Raw genomic sequence first — 20,095 nt, forward strand, 5'->3', positions numbered from 1 at the left:
GGTCAATTTATCATTTGAACTTCATTTAGGATCAATTTAGCCTCTAAACTTTTCAGATTGGAGTCTGTTAGCCCTTTCATCAAATTTTCATCTTTTTTAGTAGATGTGACATATTTTTTCGTCAGTTACATGACATGTGATAAATTGTAGTTATTTTGTTACGACACTTGTTAATTCAAGCCCTTGTAACTTGTCATAACATCTTAAATTACCCCTTGTATTTTTTTACTTATCATTTGCGTATAAATTAATTTCGACGCCATGTCAAGAAAAAAATGGACACATATGTTAACATAGACGAAAATTTTGTGCAGTGGCTAACAGACTACGATCTTGGAAGTTGAGGGATTAAAATGATCCTAAATGAAGTTTTGGGGGTAAATTAATCTATTCACTAAAGTTCAGGGGTCATTTCAAAACTAGTTCTGGATTTTGACACATGTTCGCTAAAAATGACACTTTTAATTTACGATTTTTAAAATTACTTATTTATTTTCTTATTATGAATTGAAGTTCCTTGTTTTAATTTTTATTTCATCTTAAATGTTTGTTTCCTACTAGGAGTATTTTTATTATTTATTTTCTACTGGGGTAGTTTTTATTGCTTTTTCTTACTAAAAGTATCTTCTATTATCTCCATTTAAGGATTGGAACCTCGTAATTGAGAGATAATTTTTTAAATTAATTATTGAGATAAATTTAGAGAATATCTCATATTAATTTACTCCATATTCTCTAAATTTAGGGTCCGTTTGGTATCACTTTTGTTTCTCGTTTCTTGTTTTAGTTTTTAAAAAATAGAAAATAAAAACAAAAAATATTGTTTATTTGTATTTTCTGTTTTGGTTTTTATGAAAACCAAAAACAGGTTTTCAAAATTTTTGAAAACAAGAAAAAAAGGTTTTTAAAAGTTTTGGAAAGAAAACTAGTTACATTTATTATAGATTGCACTTTCTTTAAGATTTCAGATTACAAATTACATAGAGATATGAAGACAATGATTAAATATACTTTGGGTTATTATTTTATTTCTTATCTTTTTTTCCTTTCTGCTGATGTTTTCAATGGCGAAACACAGCAAAAGCTACAGTTATAAAAAATATAGTGGTGTGAATATATTTCATTATTAAGAAAATAAAAGCATAAACACACTTTTTTTTTTGCCAGCTTTATGCTTTCAGTTTTTATTTTTAATTTTTGTTTTCAGTTTTGAGTGTTCAACTAAACAAGTTTTAATTTTATGTTTTATGTTTTTGTTTTTTATTTTTGTTTTCAAAAGTTTTGAAAGTGATACCAAACATGACCTTAGAAAATAAATATTTCCCGCAATTTTATCAGCCGTTGAATTTCGTGTTCGCCCAGCATTAGTTGGTCATATAAATAAAACATGCCTTTTGCTGGACCCACATGCCACATAAGCATATATGTTGGCCGTCCATTCTCCTCCGACTTGGAGCGCGTGTGGTCCACCATGTCCTCAAACATTATTGGGGAGGGACCCAACATTATTGTACGTCCCGTTGAGTGTGATTGTTAACACATCAACGGGACATTTGATCGGTACTGTACAAAATCTGCCCCGAGTGATTGTTTTGTTTCATAACATTGTAACAAAAAATCTTTAGGTGTTAAAAGTGAATGACTCATATTTTTCGGTGATGAAAAGTATAATTAATTCTAAAATGATCATAAATGAAGTTCACCATTTACTAAAATTTAGGGACCATTTCAAAATTTGTCTCGGGTTTTGACACATATTCGCTAAAAATGACACAACTCTTAATTTTACAATTTTTAAAATTACTTATTTATTCTCTTTTTATGAATTGAAGTTCCTTGTTTTAATGTTTATTTCCTATTAAATGTTTGTTTCTTAGGAGTATTTTTATTATTTGTTTTCTACTGGAGTAGTTTTTATTGCTTTTTCTTTCTACAAATATCTTTTATTATCTCTATTTAAGGATTGCGACCTCCTACTAATTGAGAGAGAATTTTTAAATTAATTATTGAGATAGATTTATAGAATATTAATTTAGAAAATGATATTCTCTAAATTTATAGAATAAATATTTTCTGCAATTTTATCAGCCGTTGAATTTCGTGTTCACCCAGCATTAGTTGGTCATATAAATCAAACATTCCTTCTGCTGGACCCACATGCCACATAAGCATATATGTTGGCCGTCCATTCTCCTCCGACTTGGAGCGCGTGTGGCTCACCATGTTCTCAAACATTATTGGGGAGGGACCCAACAAATCCCCAGAAGGAAAACAACAAAATAAGGCATCTCAACGGGGCTGGAAACCTCTCCACTTCTCTCCTCCTCTCTCACAATCTTCCATCAACTCAAAACCCTCCTCCGATACGCTCTTCTGGAGATCTCTCTGGCTCAAAAGTGTGATTGCCCTTCGTAAACACCAGAACCCAGTTTTTCTTCTTTGTTCGTATTCAAAGAGTGTTTCTCTAACCTCTCTTCTTCTTCTTCTACTACTACCATGATTCAATCATTACTTTGTCCTCAAAGCCCACTTACAACCACTACAACATCGGACCCAAGAATTCATTGCCCTCGAAGGCTATCTAATTTAGAATATATACCAACAAAAATCATATGTTCCTCTCAAACACGAAACCCCAACAGTGTGAACAACTTTACAAAACCCAGAAACAATATTCTAGGGCCCGTGATGGTGACGCCAATACAGGTTGCAAGAAAAGGAAGGGATATTGGGGAGGAAAGGGATTTTTCTCAATTGGGTGCAAGACAGATGCTGATTTTGTGTGGGTTTGGGTATTGGGTACAGGGTTTTAGATGCTTTCCATGGTTAGCACTCAACTTCCACATGGCACATGGTCTCAACGTATACCCTTCGACATTGCAGCTTGTACAGTTCTCTGGTAACCTTCCCATGGTGGCCAAGCCTCTCTATGGGATCCTATCTGATGCCCTTTACATTTTTGGTGCTCATAGAATACCTTATATTTCCATTGGAGGTTAGCTTATTCATATTCCTCTGCCTTATTTTTGCGACATTGTTCATTTTGGTCTATAACGAATTTAATAGATTTTCTCTTTCATTCTGTTTGAACTGATTTCTTGATCCATTTTGAAGTATTCTACTTTACTTGTTCCATTCATTTTGTTCCTTTTGTTTTACTTACTTTAATGCGAAACCTATATATGCGAAACCTATATTTCGAGTGTTGCATTGTTCTGTTTTCTGCTCTCTTTAACTTCCTTTTGGTATTTTTTTTTTCACATTACAAGTGCTTTGATCTTATTACTCTGTTTTCAACTAGCTCCAATAGGTTCTAGCTTGTGCTAAAGTGTGTACGCCCTTTTTATTATATGCATGGTTTGCTTCTATTTTGCCCTCATTGAATATACTGAAGGTTTGTTTTGCTTAATTGGACGTTCAAAAATTTTAGCAGATAACTAAAGGTAAAGGTAATATGAATTTCTTGTTCATTTTTGCTAACAAGCAGTATAATTCTTCTTCGAATTTGTTCTACTGCTCTAATTGTTATGAGTACTGAATCCAAATAATTTGGCTTGTGCTTTCTAGAAATGACAATCTGTGTTAATCTAGTTTGAGATGATTATCTATTATACTAGTGTTGTATTCAAAAATTCTGCAAGATGGGTGAAAAGTCCAAAAGGAGAAAAATCAGTATATTGATGCTTTAGCTGCTTTTGAAATTGCATCTAATCTAAGCTTAGAGAGATAATGCCTTTACTATCTTTTCATCATAAAAAGTACTACAGTGAGTTTATTAATCAACCGATGAAAGGCACTGATAGAACTTGAATGTCTCAGTTCTTTTGCAGGTCTTGGCTTGGGGTCCAATGGCATTAGCCCCTATTGTAGGTCAAGCCCTTCCGACCCTTATGGCATGTGTGCTTCTAAGCAATCTTGGAGCATCCATTGCAGAAGTTGCAAAGGACGCTCTTGTGGCAGAGTATGGCCAAAAATACAAAATGGGAGGCCTCCAGTCTTTTGCATTTATGGCGTCAGCTGTGGGTGGTGTCTTAGGCAACTTACTAGGTGGATACTTTTTGCTCAAAGCACCGCCAAGAACCATGTTTCTGGCATTTTCAGTACTCTTATCTCTTCAACTCATGTTTTCATTGACAACAAGAGAGGATTCTCTTGGATTATCACAGCAATCTAACCAAGCAAGGAAATCAATATGGGAAAGTATCAGAAAACAGCTATCTGATCTTAGAATGGCAATAAAAGAGGAGAGCATCTCTCGCCCTCTCACTTGGGTTGTAGCTTCTATTGCCACGGTTCCAATTCTCTCAGGTTCTATCTTCTGCTATCAAACTCAGTGTTTACATCTTGATCCTTCTGTTATAGGGATGTCACGAGTGATTGGCCAGTTGATGCTTCTTTCCTTGACTGTACTTTATGATCGGTTCTGGAAAGATGTTCCGGTGAGGAAATTGGTTGGTGTAGTGCAGATGATATATGCTTCTTCCCTTCTTCTTGACCTTGTTCTTGTGAGACAGATCAATCTTTTGCTTGGAATTCCAAATGAGGTGTTTGCCCTTTGCTTTTCTGGTTTGGCAGAGACTCTTGCACAATTTAAACTTCTTCCCTTTTTGGTGCTAGTGGCGAATTTATGTCCTCGAGGCTGTGAAGGATCTCTCACTTCTTTTTTAGCGTCAGCATTGTGTTTGTCATCAATTCTTGGTGGTTTTTTGGGTGTGGGATTAGCTTCTTTGATTCGAATAACATCTGGTGACTACTCAAGCTTGCCAGTAGGTATTTTGATACAGTTCCTTGCAGCATTAGTGCCTCTAGGATGGCTCCATTATGTACCCATGTCCCAAACAATTGTTGAGAAGGATAGAAAGAAACGTTTGAGTAGAAGAACCAGGAAAAACAGAAGGATTGGAAGAACATCACTTGATTCGTTATCTGCTTATCGACGTGAAAGGGAATCTGAGACACAGAGTTGACACAATCTCTTGGTCCTTGTAGGGAACTTCTTTTGAGAACAAGTATAAAAGAAAAAAAGTTTTGAAGTCCCAAATTTTTGGTCTTTATACTCCTGAAATCGTCAATGAGGTTTCTCATTATTAGTTCTGTCAACCCCCACGACTGGAACTGCTGGTGGACTTTCAATACCCGCAATGGAGGATCAGTATAATGGGAATCCTCATTCCCAGAATGTTACTTCCATCAATCGTGAGCTTCAACACTGCTGAAGGTTCTCATTTGTCTCTCTTCCCTGGGACTTCACAGCAGTGGATATTGTTTTTGGGTTCTACTGAACTTTTCAGCAGGCTTGGTAGTGCATTCCTCAGGTTGTCGTTGTGCAATTCAGTTCCATTTCTGGGACAAAAGAAGATCTTCATCCAGAAAATGCATTGAAATAATTTACCATATTAAACGGTGCGAGGTCTTCCCACTTAATCACATCCTTGTTCCAGGCCATCGCAGGAGTTCAATTTTGTAGCATACCTCATGCATGAACTAAGAATATACACAAATGACGAGGGCTAGCCCTCTCATTTAAGCTAAATATTTGGTTCTTGATGCTTTTTCCCCTGTAATTATCTGGTGGTCATCAGTTTCTTTCTTAATTGAGCAAATTTTCACACATGGCAGGAAGAATGAATCCGCAACCTTATTTTCTGCTTATAACAGATGTGTCATGCTTGCTAGTTGGGAACTTAAGGTGGGAGCACCTTATAATGTCAAATGAAAGGCAGGTCATAAATTAATGATATCAGGGGTATCCCCGTATCTATATATGAATATGAACACTGGTTTATAAAGAATACACAAGAAAAGCAGCTTGAATTGTATACATAATGTAGAATAGTGTATGCCACTTGCATCACCATCATAACTTATGAATGTTCTTATTGCAACCACTTCTCGAGTACATGTCACACACAACCACCCTTATGAACATCTGAACCCAAGCCCACATCAATTCCATTCCTGTCACAAAGAACAGGCCAGCCGTTAGGTGGTCTGATGCACCAATAGTCTCCTACTAATTCATCTCTCCTGATCTTGAAAGTTTTATCCTCGTCACCATAGTTGAAGCTGAAAGAGCCTGAACACCTAGCCATAGACATTGACACCATGGGTCGTACTACAAGGAAGAGACGTAGGATTGTACATTAGAGTGCCAATCTGAACAAAAAGCTTCAAACCGTAAAATGTTGATGAAGAAGAGCTTTGACACGATCAACTCTTTAACAGTTTTGGCCTTCTGGGTGAAGCCCTGAGCCCTGACCAATCCCGTTCTTCTGTGGGGAAGTTCTTTGAACTGATATCTTCCTTTTAGTATGACAGAGAATTGATGTAACAGGAATTGAACAGAAAGAAGCTGTGTGTTCTATGCGAAAATTTCAAAATAAAGGGAAAGAGAAGTTCCCTTCATCAACAATTTGAGGCCATCCAACATCTCGTAAATGGAGCTGGAACAGAGATGCGTTTTATCAGCAGCATAGAAAGAATGAGTCTTGCTCTGAATAGTTATCCAACTACAACCTGGTGCCTTTCTTAAGCCCTTTTCTTTCATCATTGTTCTCACTTGAGCCACACCATCCCATTTCCTTGACAAAGCATGTAAATTTGAAAGCGAGACATAATTTGAGGGGTTTTCGGGTTCTAACTGAATAAGGAATCTGTAAGCCAGATCTTGCATCTCCAAATTTCCATGCATTGCAGCAGCACAGACGAGAGCACCCCACACACTTGGACCATGTTGGATGGGCATTGTTTTGATAAAGTTTAATGCTTGATCAAGCTTTCCCGATCGACCTAACATATCAACTACACATGAACAAATCTCTAATGTGGGGTTGATTCCATGCTCATTTATAGCAGCGTGATAGATCCGAAGGCCTTCATCTATCAATCCTGAACGAACACAAGCAGATAGAACGCCTACCACTGTGATCATGTCTGGTTGATTCCCAAGATGAAGCATCTGATCATACAAAAAGACAGCTTCCTCACCTTTGCCATGAAATCCATACCCACATATCATTGAACTCCATGAAATCGCATCTCTAAGAAAAGACCCATCCTCAAAAACTTGTGTTGCACATTTCAAGCCCCCACACTTTGCATACATATCAATCAAAGCGTTAAAAAAGGCCGTGTCATGATTTAATTGCTTTCTGATAGCAAATCCATGTATTTGCTTACCAGTCATTAAACCAGCGAGCGTGCTACAAGCTGGCAGAATACTCACAAGTGAAACTTTATTTGGTTCTACTCCACCTTTCACTAGCATTTCCCGAAACAGATCCAATGCTTTATCAAAATCTCCGCTCAAAACATGCCCATTAACCATTGCCGTCCAAGCATGAACATTTATGCACTTCATTCGCTCGAAAACCCTCATAGCTACATGCACCTTACCACTCCTCGAGTACATGTCGATCAGAGAACAACACAGATGAACATCCGAACCCGAGCCCATATCCAGTCCATTCCTCACAACAAAACCATGAAGCTCCTTTCCATGATTCCGTTTCCCAAAATTCTCTATACACAGAGGTAAGAGACTAGATACTGTAAATGCATCAGGTTTTAAACCTTCAATTTGCATATACTTGACGAGTCCCCGAAGTTCCTCACCAAAATTATGATTTCCTGACTTCGCCCATTCGGATATCAACACATTCCAAGAACCAACATTTCTCTGCGACATTTCATCAAACAGTTTTCTAACGTCCCCAAATTCCTCACATTTGCCATACATTGACATAATAGAATTAGCCAGGACACAATCCAAAACGAAACCAATTCTTATGCTTTTCCCATGAATAATTTTTCCAGCACTTGCATTTCTTAGCTCACCAGCCACTTTGGATAGTGTTGCCAGCGTGTAATCATCAGGCAGTATATTATCCTTCCCCATTTTGGCAAACAAATCAAAAGCTTCAACATATGCATTATTTTTAACATACCCATTAATCAGCGAATTCCACAAATACACATTTTTGTTCTGAATTGCGTTAAATACGAGTTGGGACTCGTTAGGCGTACCGTATACAGCATACGCGGAGATGAGTTTTGTGCACAGAAACGGATTTTGAGCCAACCCAAGGGAGAGAAGTCGAGCATGTGATTGTTGGGTTAGGGTCAAAGAACATCGATCGAGTGCGAGTTGAAAAGAATTGAAGAGAGTCGCGGAACTGTAACTGCGGAAGGTTACGAGTCTAATGGTGTACCCAGCAGAGATGAAAAACATCAGCTTGAAATCGTGAATATGCAAAGTGCGATGGCCAACGAGCTGGCGTGTAACGAACTAACGTTTTAGTAGACTGAATTAGTGACGTTGAATTAAAATTTTGATTTTAGGAATATGGGTGTATCGAAAATCAAAGCATCATATACGTATCTCTTATAGAGGTCTTAGTTCAAGTTTCCGTATAGGGTAGGATAATATTACTATACAATGTATAATTTAATCTTTATAGTTGATGTATAATTTAATCTTATCTGGTGTATAATTCAATCCCATCCGGTGTTTGGAAAAGATTTGATATTAGGCTTGTATAATATAAGATTTGTGATAATAAGTTTAGATTATCTCCAATTAAAGTGAGAGTGAATGTTTTTTTTGTCATTTGATATGTTATATCTTATACTAAATGTTCCGTTTAAAATAAAAATGAGTTGGAGATGTTTTAATATTATACGATCGACATTGTATACGAACTATTTTTGTGTAAAGTTGTACTATGCCGAGTATTTTAAAAATGGTCCAAACACTCGATAACTTCATTAAAGAATAATTTTATACAATACCGAGTCTTATCATCTCCTCAAAATGGAGCCTCAAAGTATCAATTATCAAGAAAACAAACGGACCGTTGATTAAATTTGCCTTGGCAAACCTACCATTGTATTTCATGTCTCTCTTTAAAGTCCCAGTCTGAAAAAATTTCGCATTTAAATTTATCTACAGAGCATATAATTTATTTACAATGCATATAATTTATCTATAATCTATATAATTATCTGCAAGGCAAAAAATAATTTATCTCCAGAGCATATAATTTATTTGCACTGTATTAAAACTACTTATCTATAGCATGTAATTTATCTTCGATGTACAAATTTATATGCACTGTATATAATGTGATTGTAGTGTAAATTTAGTGCAGATAAATTTAAATATATGCTAAACATAACAAAACCACAATAGATAATGTAGATAAATTTTAATATATATACTAACCATAACAAAATCACAGTTGATAATACCGATAAATTTAGTACAGATAAATTTGTATTTGTATTTATATGATTCACTGTTCGATATGTAAACTTTGAGTCTTGATTTGATATCTAAAATATTCAAATCTTCAAAAATGTATTAGATACGATTATTTTGGGTTTGAGAGTCTTCTTTTGAATGCCTCAAAAATTGTCTCAATCGGAGCTCAAAAGAGTGAGTTATGGCTATTCGAACATACTGACATCGAACACACTAACATCAGAAACACAGTTCTAATGTGCAAACTTGGAGCCTCGATTTCACCTCTAAGATGTTTGAATCTTCAAATATGTATTAGACACAATTATGTGAATCTTAAAGTCTTCTTCAAATGCCCTAAAAAAAAGTCTCAATCGGCGTGCAAACGAATGAGTTATAGCGTCCAAACACACTAATGTAAAAAAACACAGCTCGGATGCGCAAACTTTAAGTCTCAACTTGACTTTTAAAATGTTCAAATCTCCAAAAATGTATTAGAGATAATTTTATGGGTTTTTGAGTATTCTTTCGAAAATCATAAAAATTGTCTCAATCGAATCTCCAAAGAGTAAGTTATGGTTTTGCAATCACATTGACATCAAAAAAGATAATTTAGAAGTAAAATAAGGGTCGAAGAGAAGTAGGTGAATGCCAAATAAGTAGGTGAAGAGAAGGAAAAGCTCAATATTTGTTAATTAACACAATAAAAAACATAAAGCCAATTATTCTCTATTTTTATTTATTCTGTGACAATTAAAACTTTATAAGGCTCAAGAGCTCCTTAAAGCCAAATTATTTATGGGTGGGAAGAATGATTAAAAATAGAGGGATTAGTATAATGCTTGTGAAGATGGGTGACAAAATCATTCAAGATAACATATGAAAATAAATGCAATCAAGAGAATCTAGTTCCAAAATCTTTTCAACATCAGATCAAAGATCCAGATTTTTCTAACTAAACTAATATCCAGAACAAGACAAACTAAGATCAAGTGAAAAGCACATTATCCTCAATAATATTCCACAAAAATTTTTTTTTTTTTGTACTTTGTATGTACTGCTCTAATGATGCACTAAACTGGTTTGTTTAAGCTTTTCTGTTTTTGTTCTTATTAAAAGACAAAAGTAAAGGGAAAAAAAAAGGTACCAGCACATCAAGGAATGCCATGATATTAATATTAATTTTGTTGTCTAATCCATGCTTTAGTGCTTTCATTAAAATCAACATTTTGTTATTCTTGATTTGTTGCTTCATTAATTAATTATGATATATGAACTTTCTTATTTGATAATGAATAATTAAGAGCAGCAATAATTCAGTCTGAAACAATTAATTGTTAATTTGTTATCTTGATTTTTCTCTTAGAGCATGTCTTTAAGGGCAGATTATGTATGCCTTTTTCAATGCAAACTTGTAACTTTTTTTAAATCGAAAAATAATATCGTAAAACCTTGTTTTTTGGACATTCGATATGGGTCTAAATTGGGGTTATTAGGCTTGTGCGAACAGAAGTTTCTCACTCGAGACATGGTAAGTTGGGCCAAAGCACAACGCATGACCATAATTAAGGGTATTGCTCCCAATATAAATCGAACTTAGGACCTTCCAAATCTATATAGTTTGGGCATATAGAGATTTGACACTAAACTATTACCCAAGTGGATCGGAAACATGTACCCACGTTTTATTGAATAAGTACATCCTAATGAAATCATATGAATACAATATATATAACCCTCAAATTTCCCTTGTGATGCAAGATAATTTAAAGGGCAAAAGAGTACTTTTCATCCCTCAACTATTGGTCGGGTTTCATTTTCGTCCCTTAGTTTTTTTTTTTCCCTTTTTCGTCCCCCAACTATGGGAAAGTACCTTGTTTATCCCTCGAATAAATCCGACCATTGAAAAATCTTACGTGGCATCATATTGTTCGTCAGATCAGGTTTTTCCCAACTTCAATCTCACTTAAAAGGACGAAAATGATACTTTTCAATAGTTGAGGGACGCAAATGGGAGAAAAAAAAGCTTAGGGACAAAAATGAAACTCGCCTCATAGTTGAGGGACGAAAAATATCTTTTTGCCTAATTTAAAGCTACAAAGAAGCACATATTTTTAAATTGTGGGATGTCTTAATTAATTAAAAATCATTACAATATAGAAAAGTAGCTTTTAAAGAATATCTATGTGGAAATCAAAGAAAGATTAAGAAATATTATAAAATTAGTGCGATCAAGAGAATCTAGTTCCAATCTTCAGCACTAGATTAGATGATCCAAAAAGTGCAAATAATTAATTAGAGAAAAAATGTCATAGAAACTCTTATAAAATAAGTAACCGTCAATAGATTAGTATGAGGCCAACATCTTTACGCTATCTAATCTTTTATGAGTTCATCAGCTCTCTAAGTGTATGTTTGGTATGCTTGTTTTTCAAACTTTTTTGTTTTCATTTTTCGGAAAACAAATTTGACCGCTCATTTATTTAAAAAACACTGATACAGAAAAATAGAGAAAATTACTTAAAAATGGAAAACAAAAATAGAGACGTTTTCTAAAAAATGAAAAAGCATAAAATAAACCAAACGAAACCTAAAGTAATCTCTAGACAAAAGTTAAAAAAAGATTCTTAATTGATAGGCTTCATCCCAAACCGATTCGGCAACCCTAGAATATAGATGATTTGATAAGATACATGGAGGTAAGGGACCATTTTGCAAACATTATATATTTCCACAAAAGGGTAAAGCAAGCAACACAGACAATTAGTTATTTCCATGCAAAATTACATTGCCTCATAAAAGTAAGATGGGTCCATAACATTTTTGCTAGGACTACAATTGCTACAACCCAACTTCCAAAACATGCATAATATGTAAGGACCATATATATCTCCCTTGATTCTACAAGGAAAACTATAAAAAAAGAGACTCAAATTAGAAGATAAAGTTAGCAAAAAGGAGCAACTAAGTTGTGCACACTGCTAGCCTTGCTTGGAAGTGCACATCCCACACCAAAGTTTCCATGCATATCATCCAAATTCCACAACCCATCCCATAAATTGTCCTCATAGTTATTGGAGGCCTGATCATGGACACCACCACTCCCACTATTGTTTCCAATTCCAATAGTACTGCTGAAAATTGGATAAAAGAAGTCTTCCTCCTCACTACTTGCTGTCTGAGGGTTCAAACTACTACTACTAGTAGTAGTAGTGACCACTTCTTGCCTTGGCAATTGAACTACTCCAAATGTTGCTACTTTCTGGTCATTATTATCATCAAGTAAGGACATGATTCTTTTTATGTCCAATTGATTGAGTTGTTGTAGTTGCAATTGTTGCAAGTGCTCCTGCTGCTGCTGCTGCTGGAGCTGCAACTCTTGCTGTTGCTGAAACTGTTGCCTCTTCAGAAGGCGATTTTTCGCCTTTTCGGAACTATCAGGAGACAGTGTGGATTTCTTCTTGAAATGGGTCCTCCAGTAGTTCTTAATCTCATTATCAGTTCTCCCTGGCAAGCTACGCGCAATTGTTGACCACCTATGATCATTTTTAATTACTTAGCATAACAAAGTACTCTCACTAATTAATTAATTAATTGGACTTAAATGCAAGATGCTTACCTGTTCCCCCATCTAGCATGTAACTCTAGTATAATAATCTCTTCATTTGGAGTTATTTGTCCTCTCTTAAGGTCCGGCCTCAGATAATTTACCCACCTCAATCTGCAACTCTTTCCATTTCTTTTCAATCCTGTATAAACAAACCCAGAATTTTACCAAGGTAATGGAGACACTAAGGTGATGAAGAACATCGAATAAATTGTAAATTAATGTTGATGGTTAGGTCTCAACTGTTACATAAGAGTTGTCAACCAGTTATCCGGTGGACAGTTGAGTAGATTTCACGTTTAAAAAAAAAAAGGTTGAGTGTAATTACCTGTAAGCCTAGCCACAGAGTTCCATCTTCCTTCACCATGCAATCTCACATACTCCATGAGCAACCTGTCTTCCTCAGCAGTCCATGGACCCTTCCTCCAACCCTCTTCAATAAGACCCCATCCCAACTGCCCTGCCATTACTCCCCAACTAGTCATCTAAAACTTTAAAACGCTCTAGATATAGCAAACGTAAGCTAATCAATAAGGTCAAGCTTTCTGTCTTCCCAATTCTATGGCACCCCAACGTCAGTGTGTGTTCCATATATATACGCTCACCCCCCACACCCAACAAAGCACTAGTCCTTGATTTCCATCAGTCAATTTAATGTTATTTTTCTACTAATCCCTATCCTTCTACCATGTTCACTGAAATGACCAAAATACCCTTGTGAGGTCATACAAGTGTCATCTACTCAGGTTTGTCTGAGAAAAAGGATACCCAAGTCCAATAATTGTGACACAAAAATGTGTAAGTAAAATGAGAATCCAAAAGAATGTTTAGGGCATTTGGCTGACATGTTGTAATAATAAGGGATCAATTCGGAATTAGATTATATTGTTTTTTTTTTTTATGCTAAAGTGAGACAAAAATGTATGTCTAATTTAGATTTGCCACGTATTAACCTAGGGCTTATGCATCTAGACACCCAAAGAAGTAGCACAAAAAACTAAGAATATTTGTAATAGAATAATAATAGGGTGGTCGGTTTTTTTATATTGAAAAAAAACAAGTGGAGCAATGGGAGTTCGACAGGTTCTTGCATTGCTTACTTATTAAGGAGATTAAGACATGAAATCTTGATTATATCTTAATTAAATACTATTTGTTGGAAACCCATTTTGAGTAAATGTAGCTCTGTGGGGATTAAAATATAAAGAGGGGTTGGGTGGCTTTGGTACGTCATCTAATTAAGGGACAGGTGTAGGGTTTTGATTAATTAAGAGTTTTGGAAAGGAAATTGTGAGTCAGTTTTTTTTTTTTTTTTTTTTATGGTATACCTAGTGGTGGAGCCGTGGAGGGATGGGATTTTCCATGCACTTTTTTTTGGTTTTGATATTGATTAGCCACATTAAACATTGTTTTAATTTGCTGCTCTGGGCAGGTGTGCCTCCATCTATATATGTTTCTGCACTGCATTGGTCAAGCAAATGCCAGGTGAAACCTTGAAACTAGGCACAAATATATATATCACAACCCTCTGATTGACCCAATTGTGTGTTATTGGTAATGGTGGATTACTTTTTAAAATTTTTTTTGATTAAAAGGGTCATGCATCATGGGACTAATGTTTAGTTAGCCATCGTTTAACTATATATAGTGTGGATGGATAAAAATCCAGCACGACATGTGGCAAAGAAAAGAATTACAGATGAGTTTCCTTACGCAAGGTTAGTTACAGAGAAATTTTGTCAGGTTAAATTTAAGAAGATTCAAATCTAAGGATTCAAATTCAAACCATAAGATCGAGATGAATCGTTGAACACAAATTTCAAACAACATTTCAAACGAAATTCAGGATAAAAAAACTCTAACTGAAACACTCCACATCAATTATATATAAAAGGAATGTCAGGCATGTGAATGAGGTACGCACTGAAAATCCACTACTGAAACTCTTCGATTCCTCTCTCTGAAAGGTCCTGACTTGAGCGTTAGAGTACACGCCCGGGCAATGAAATGTCACCGGTTCTTGTCTTACAGGTATAGAGGTTCACCATCCATGTCACTCCTTGGGATCAGGAACGGACGCGTCAATCGTGCTGAAAATAGCATCGACAAATGATAAGATGTGTACTCACTCTCCATAACTAAAGAGGTTATAGGTTCTAGCGGTGGGGGAGGCGAAATCAATAAGAATATTCAAGGGTATATTATAAATCATTTAAAATGTGAGCGTTGCCACTAGTGTTGCTTATGCTTTTATTCATTTTTGAAAATGTGACCAAGTTTTCTTACAACCTCGGTGGCATCGAAATAGCATCCACCAATAAGTCACGTTAGCAGTTTCTATTATTAAAGGATTTAATTTAAAAAATCCTAAAAGAGACAATACTTATCCTTGTTTTGTACGGATTCTTTTGCAATAAAATAAGGGGGAGACACTGATTAAAACTTGTTTAACAGCTGATTAGCATCGTTGATCTTCCAGATGCATTGATTTAAAAAATGTAATATCTTTAGCTTTAAAATAAGTAGTAGTAAGAGTGTTGAAGACGATCTAGAGAGCATTATTGTTTTTTTTTTAAATTTTTAAAATTTATTGGGTGTCATTTCAATGTAGATTAGGACAACAATTTTTGGTAATTTGTTTTTACTTACTTGGAATAGTGAACATGTGGCATATTTGCCCTAGAGTTTCTAGAAATTACTAAGATCAAATTTCCTTTGATCTTCAAAGTTGAAAACCTCAAGTTAGTGGTAAGGTGTCCAAGGGGATTGCCCCGGAGGCAAAATCACTCATGATAAGCCTCTTTAAAAAAATATACAATGTTATCACATACATATATATATATATATATATATATATATATATAAATTCTTCGGTAAAGACGTCATTATTGGGGTTTATATAAGTACCTACACTTTTAAGTTCGTATATCTGATCAAATGACTGAAATTAAAATCGAATTAGGATTTGGGGTTTAGGGTTTAGGATTTAGAGATTAAGTTTTAGTATTTGGGGTTTAGTTTTAAGATTTTAGAATTTAGGGTTTAAGATTGTTTAATCAATTTTAATTACAACTATTTTAGTTTTATGGGTTTAAAATAGAGCTATTTATATAAAGCCCAATAAGAACGTCTTTACTAAAGAATTTCTGGATATACATGCATGTTTATCTCACTTTAATTGTTTTTAGGGAGTATTGAAATTAAGTACTAAAGGCTCTTTGGTTAATTAATTGATTATTCGCATCCATAAAAGCACCTGGCTACAGCTCAATCTTGTCTTTTTATAACAATGAATTCCACTTCTTTGGCTTTTAAGATGGAGTCAGAATTTCACTAAAACTTATGGAGTAATTAATAAGATTTTTCTTGATGATAACATAAGAATTGCCAAATAAGTTTGGTATATATCAATATCTTATTTGATATACTATTATGAATTATATATATATTTTTTTTACATCCAAGCCACTAATTAGGGTGATAAGTATGGTGTATATCACCCTGATAACAAGGGTTCGAATCCCACTTCCCGTTTAAAAAAAAATGAATTATATATTTTTTCAGAATTATACTTTATTCAATATTATAAATAAGGTCTTTGATATAAAATATGGAAGCATGCATATGATAGATTTAGCAGAGGATATGAAGATATTTGATGGAATACAGAAATAGATACGGAATCCGTGTAGATTGCGTGTGTGTACTACATCATCATGAGCTATTTATGATTTAATTTCTTCTTCCTCATATTTTAATCCGATATATTCTTTATGAGAAACAAATTAATTAATTCATACATCTAAACCAAGTGGGGCCCTATTACTATTTACCGATACTATTCCAGAAATATATTATTGTTATTATTTTAAAGATTCAATTATTTTGAAAAAAGGTCATCGAGACTGAAATATATTCATTAACTAAGATTGGTAAAGAGAATTTAAAACTCTAAGACACTTAAACTACCGTAGAGATGGATTACAATCAAGAGAATTAAAAATGAAAAACACAAAAACAAGACTGGTCATGATACCGTATTCCATTGGATATCATTCGGAGACTGAAAGATATCATGTTACACCGAAATTTGCCAAATTAAACAAACAAACATGAAAAAACAACACGAACAAAATCGATCTGGCCATTTGAGAAATCATCCAAACATATCTGGAAGTAAATCAAGACGTAGATCCAAATCCAACTCCATCGAAATCACGACTATCTTGAAGTTTAGAACTCGAAACATACTAAAGGATCTCAGATTATACAATGTTCTTGGAGCATGGCATTCAATTATTGGACATAGCTAGGAAACCATAATTTTACCTGACTATTGAGATTACAAGACTACTCTTTAAAAAGGTTCTATGGTTTGATAGCTAGATTTAAGCATAGTTTTACACGACTATTGAGATTACAAGCTCTTTATAAATAGAAAGGGTTCCATGGTTTGAGTCCTCCGGCCCCGCTTATGTATAAACAAAATTTAAATTAGGAATTCTAATTGAGGGAGTATTAATGTGCACCCACGTTGATTTGAAACCTCGTAAGAATTTAGGTTATGTGTGTATATTAACTACTTTAGGTCATGTTTGGTATCACTTCTAAAAATTATGAAAACAAAAATAAAAAATAGAAAACGAAAAATAAAACATAATTTGACAACTTATTTGGTTGCGTACATAAAACAAAAATGAAAATATAAATTTGATTCAAGATGAGATCGTCATACGAGATGTCGTGAAGCTCTGATCTTGATTCATAGAAATAGTAAATGCTCTTGATTCAAATATGAGTAGGGGTCACCAAAAGGCTCATGGGCTAAGGCCCAGCTAGAGCTCGCGGGCAAAAGCTTTACCCAATCCTGAAAAGACATCGGGCATGCGCAGCCCGAAAATACTTATGAGTGGGCCAAATGAGTCCAAAGTCCGACTCAAAACCCGAAGCTCGAATAATGACCCGATCTCGAAGCACGACTCCATGGGCTAAATTCGGGCCAAACAAATCCAAAGTCCGAACAATGACTTGGGTCTGAAGCCCGACCTGGTCCAAGATTGACCAGTGCTTGAAGCCGACTCAGGTCATCGTGTGTGTGATGTTTTGAAAGCCATTTTTTTTTTTTGGTTTCTAAAAATTTAAAAACTTATTGTAGGTTTTCATAAAAATCAAAACAAAAAATGCAAACAAACACTATTTTATAATTTTTCACAGTTAATTAATATTCGATTTTAATCTCATATGCCTCTCTAACAAAATAATCATCAAAGTGTGGTAGTGGTGTACATATACATACAAGGACGGAGCCACACTTAAATCGGCTGAACTTTCGAATTTTTTTTTACATCTATATGTTTTAAACTATACATCTTTATAAAAATATATGTATTTCTCCTCTCTAAGTTCTTAAATTTTTGAAAAATTTTCTAATAACTATATAATATGTATGATTGATATAAAAATTATAATTATTGATTGATACACACACTCATACAACTATACAAGAGAATAAAGATTGATTGCTACATATTCATACATGATGACAGATGATTTATGCTTAAAGAAAAATTTTCTACCACATCTTAAACGATTGTCTTTTTTTTTTTCTTTGTTAATTTGAACATTTTATGTATTAATTTGTGATGTACAATTTAGTGACTATATAAATATTACTTAATTTAATGATTATATATATTTGTTTATTTCCATCCACTTTTCAGTGAAAATAGTCCTAAAAAAATTCAGAAGCTGTCCCCCAAAGCCCCCTCGACCTTTGCAGGAGCGGAGGCACCCTTGGATTATGTGGGGCAATTACCCTTAGTTTTTTAAACATACCCTTGTAGTCTTGTACCACTAATTTTTTCTACTTTACCCCTTATTTGTTTTAAAATGTCCTATATACTATCCATTTTTAAATTTGCCCCCTTAAATTTTTTTTCCTAAAATCCATCCCATTCAACTTCTTTTATTCCAATTTCATTAAATTTACCCTTAAAACTACTAGGCCAAAGGCCAAATCCACTTTGACCTCTCTGTAAAATCTCCAAAGTTTGAAGATCCAAACTCACTTTAACTATGATCCCTTAAAATTATAAGATCAAACCTAACCCACTTTGTTCTCTATACAAAGTCCACAAGATCCAAAGGTTCAAATCCATTTGACTTTGCTTAATTGCTCATTGCATCTCTCGACTCTCAAGTCTCAAAGATAGCAAACTGACAAAGTGAGCAAAGTGATGGTGACGGCCTGAGTCCCTGACGGGTGAGCTTTGAGTTTGTGACGGAGTGACGATCGATGGTGATGACATGATGCATTTGAATTCGATTCTATCCAAGTATTTTGAATTAGGACTTGTATTCCGTTGTAAAGAATGATAATTCAATTGCTTTATTATTCTATACACTTTTAGCGGATTAGACTATGCAATTAATCAGGCCCATAATCAAACAAAATTATAGCACACTTTTTGAATTATGTCAGGAATTATTACATCAAGAAAGTCAAAGAACTATTATATAACCGAAAGATTGATTCGTCTAGTATTAACTCTTCATGTTTCCGCGGTGACTACAGAACGAGCATTTTCAACTATAATTTTCTAAAAATAGTCTTTAAAAAAACGTCGGGGGCACCCACAAGGTCATTTTCCTCTATGCCCCTGAACCTTTGGCTCCCCTTTTATAAATTCCTAACTCCATCACTGACCAAACTCCCTCAATCCATTTTCTAAATCCGCCCTAGAATATACAATTCATTTGTTTTCCTTTTTCCCAAAGGCAGATACGAAAAGAAAAGATTATTGGATTTGCTCATCACAAATTAACTTGATTAGCAAAGATTGACAAGCTTTTTGAACTAAAAGTTTGACTCCAAGAGTCGTCCACACAGCGTTGACTGTATCTATCAATACTGGTAAAAAGTTACATATATATATATATATGTATGTATATGTGTGTGTGTGTGTATGTTCAAGAAGATATGAGTACTTGTGTTGATGTCACGAACCTCAAACCCAATCGTAGGGAATATGTTGATGTTCAAACTCAATCTCTAAGACCAATTTGACCGTACCTGTAAAAGGTGACAAAAATCATATTGGTGCTTGTTGGAATCAATTTGAGGTTGCATACCAAAACTCCTTTGTCAAATCTAATCACTTAAACTATCTCTAATTAATGGTTGGCATGGGCTGTTGGGCACTACCAACCATTGGTGTTAATGTCTTGTTTTACTAAGACAATCTATG

General features: G+C 34.6%; 3 protein-coding genes across 4 annotated transcripts; 1 reads left to right on the forward strand and 2 right to left on the reverse strand.

The window, feature by feature from the left end:
* The first annotated feature begins 2,289 nt into the window (after positions 1-2,289).
* On the forward strand, positions 2,290-5,611 carry LOC120015778 (probable folate-biopterin transporter 8, chloroplastic). 2 transcript variants are annotated; one of them, XM_038868329.1, is made up of 2 exons: positions 2,290-2,995; positions 3,820-5,564. In XM_038868329.1, the coding sequence occupies exons 1-2, from the start codon at positions 2,497-2,499 to the stop codon at positions 4,965-4,967; spliced, it is 1,647 nt and encodes a 548-aa protein (XP_038724257.1). In that variant the 5' UTR covers positions 2,290-2,496; the 3' UTR covers positions 4,968-5,564. The 2 variants fall into 2 exon arrangements, with proteins under 2 accessions (XP_038724257.1, XP_038724258.1); XM_038868330.1 differs by having other exon boundaries at positions 2,945-2,995; positions 3,831-5,611.
* Positions 5,612-5,706: 95 nt separating this feature from the next.
* Positions 5,707-8,363, reverse strand: LOC120015777 (pentatricopeptide repeat-containing protein At3g12770-like). The gene has a single exon (XM_038868328.1). The coding sequence runs from the start codon at positions 8,228-8,230 to the stop codon at positions 6,362-6,364; it is 1,869 nt and encodes a 622-aa protein (XP_038724256.1). The 5' UTR covers positions 8,231-8,363; the 3' UTR covers positions 5,707-6,361.
* A 3,651-nt stretch (positions 8,364-12,014) lies between these two features.
* On the reverse strand, positions 12,015-13,384 carry LOC120015718 (transcription factor MYB13-like). The gene is made up of 3 exons (XM_038868257.1): positions 13,177-13,384; positions 12,861-12,990; positions 12,015-12,777 (listed from the first exon to the last, which is right to left on the reverse strand). Exons 1-3 carry the CDS (start codon positions 13,331-13,333, stop codon positions 12,189-12,191), a joined length of 876 nt encoding a protein of 291 aa, XP_038724185.1. The 5' UTR covers positions 13,334-13,384; the 3' UTR covers positions 12,015-12,188.
* Between the last annotated feature and the right edge of the window lie 6,711 nt (positions 13,385-20,095).

This window comes from Tripterygium wilfordii, chromosome 14 (genome assembly GCF_013401445.1).
Source record: "Tripterygium wilfordii isolate XIE 37 chromosome 14, ASM1340144v1, whole genome shotgun sequence".
Lineage (NCBI taxonomy): Eukaryota > Viridiplantae > Streptophyta > Magnoliopsida > Celastrales > Celastraceae > Tripterygium > Tripterygium wilfordii.

Coding starts and splice junctions, on each gene's coding strand:
- LOC120015778 (XM_038868329.1), top strand. CDS start 2,497: ATGATTCAATCATTACTTTGTCCTCAAAGCCCACTTACAACCACTACA. Junction 2,996..3,819: donor ACCTTATATTTCCATTGGAG/GTTAGCTTATTC, acceptor TGAATGTCTCAG/TTCTTTTGCAGGTCTTGGCT.
- LOC120015777 (XM_038868328.1), bottom strand. CDS start 8,230: ATGTTTTTCATCTCTGCTGGGTACACCATTAGACTCGTAACCTTCCGC.
- LOC120015718 (XM_038868257.1), bottom strand. CDS start 13,333: ATGACTAGTTGGGGAGTAATGGCAGGGCAGTTGGGATGGGGTCTTATT. Junction 12,991..13,176: donor CTCTGTGGCTAGGCTTACAG/GTAATTACACTC, acceptor TTGTTTATACAG/GATTGAAAAGAAATGGAAAG. Junction 12,778..12,860: donor CATGCTAGATGGGGGAACAG/GTAAGCATCTTG, acceptor AAATGATCATAG/GTGGTCAACAATTGCGCGTA.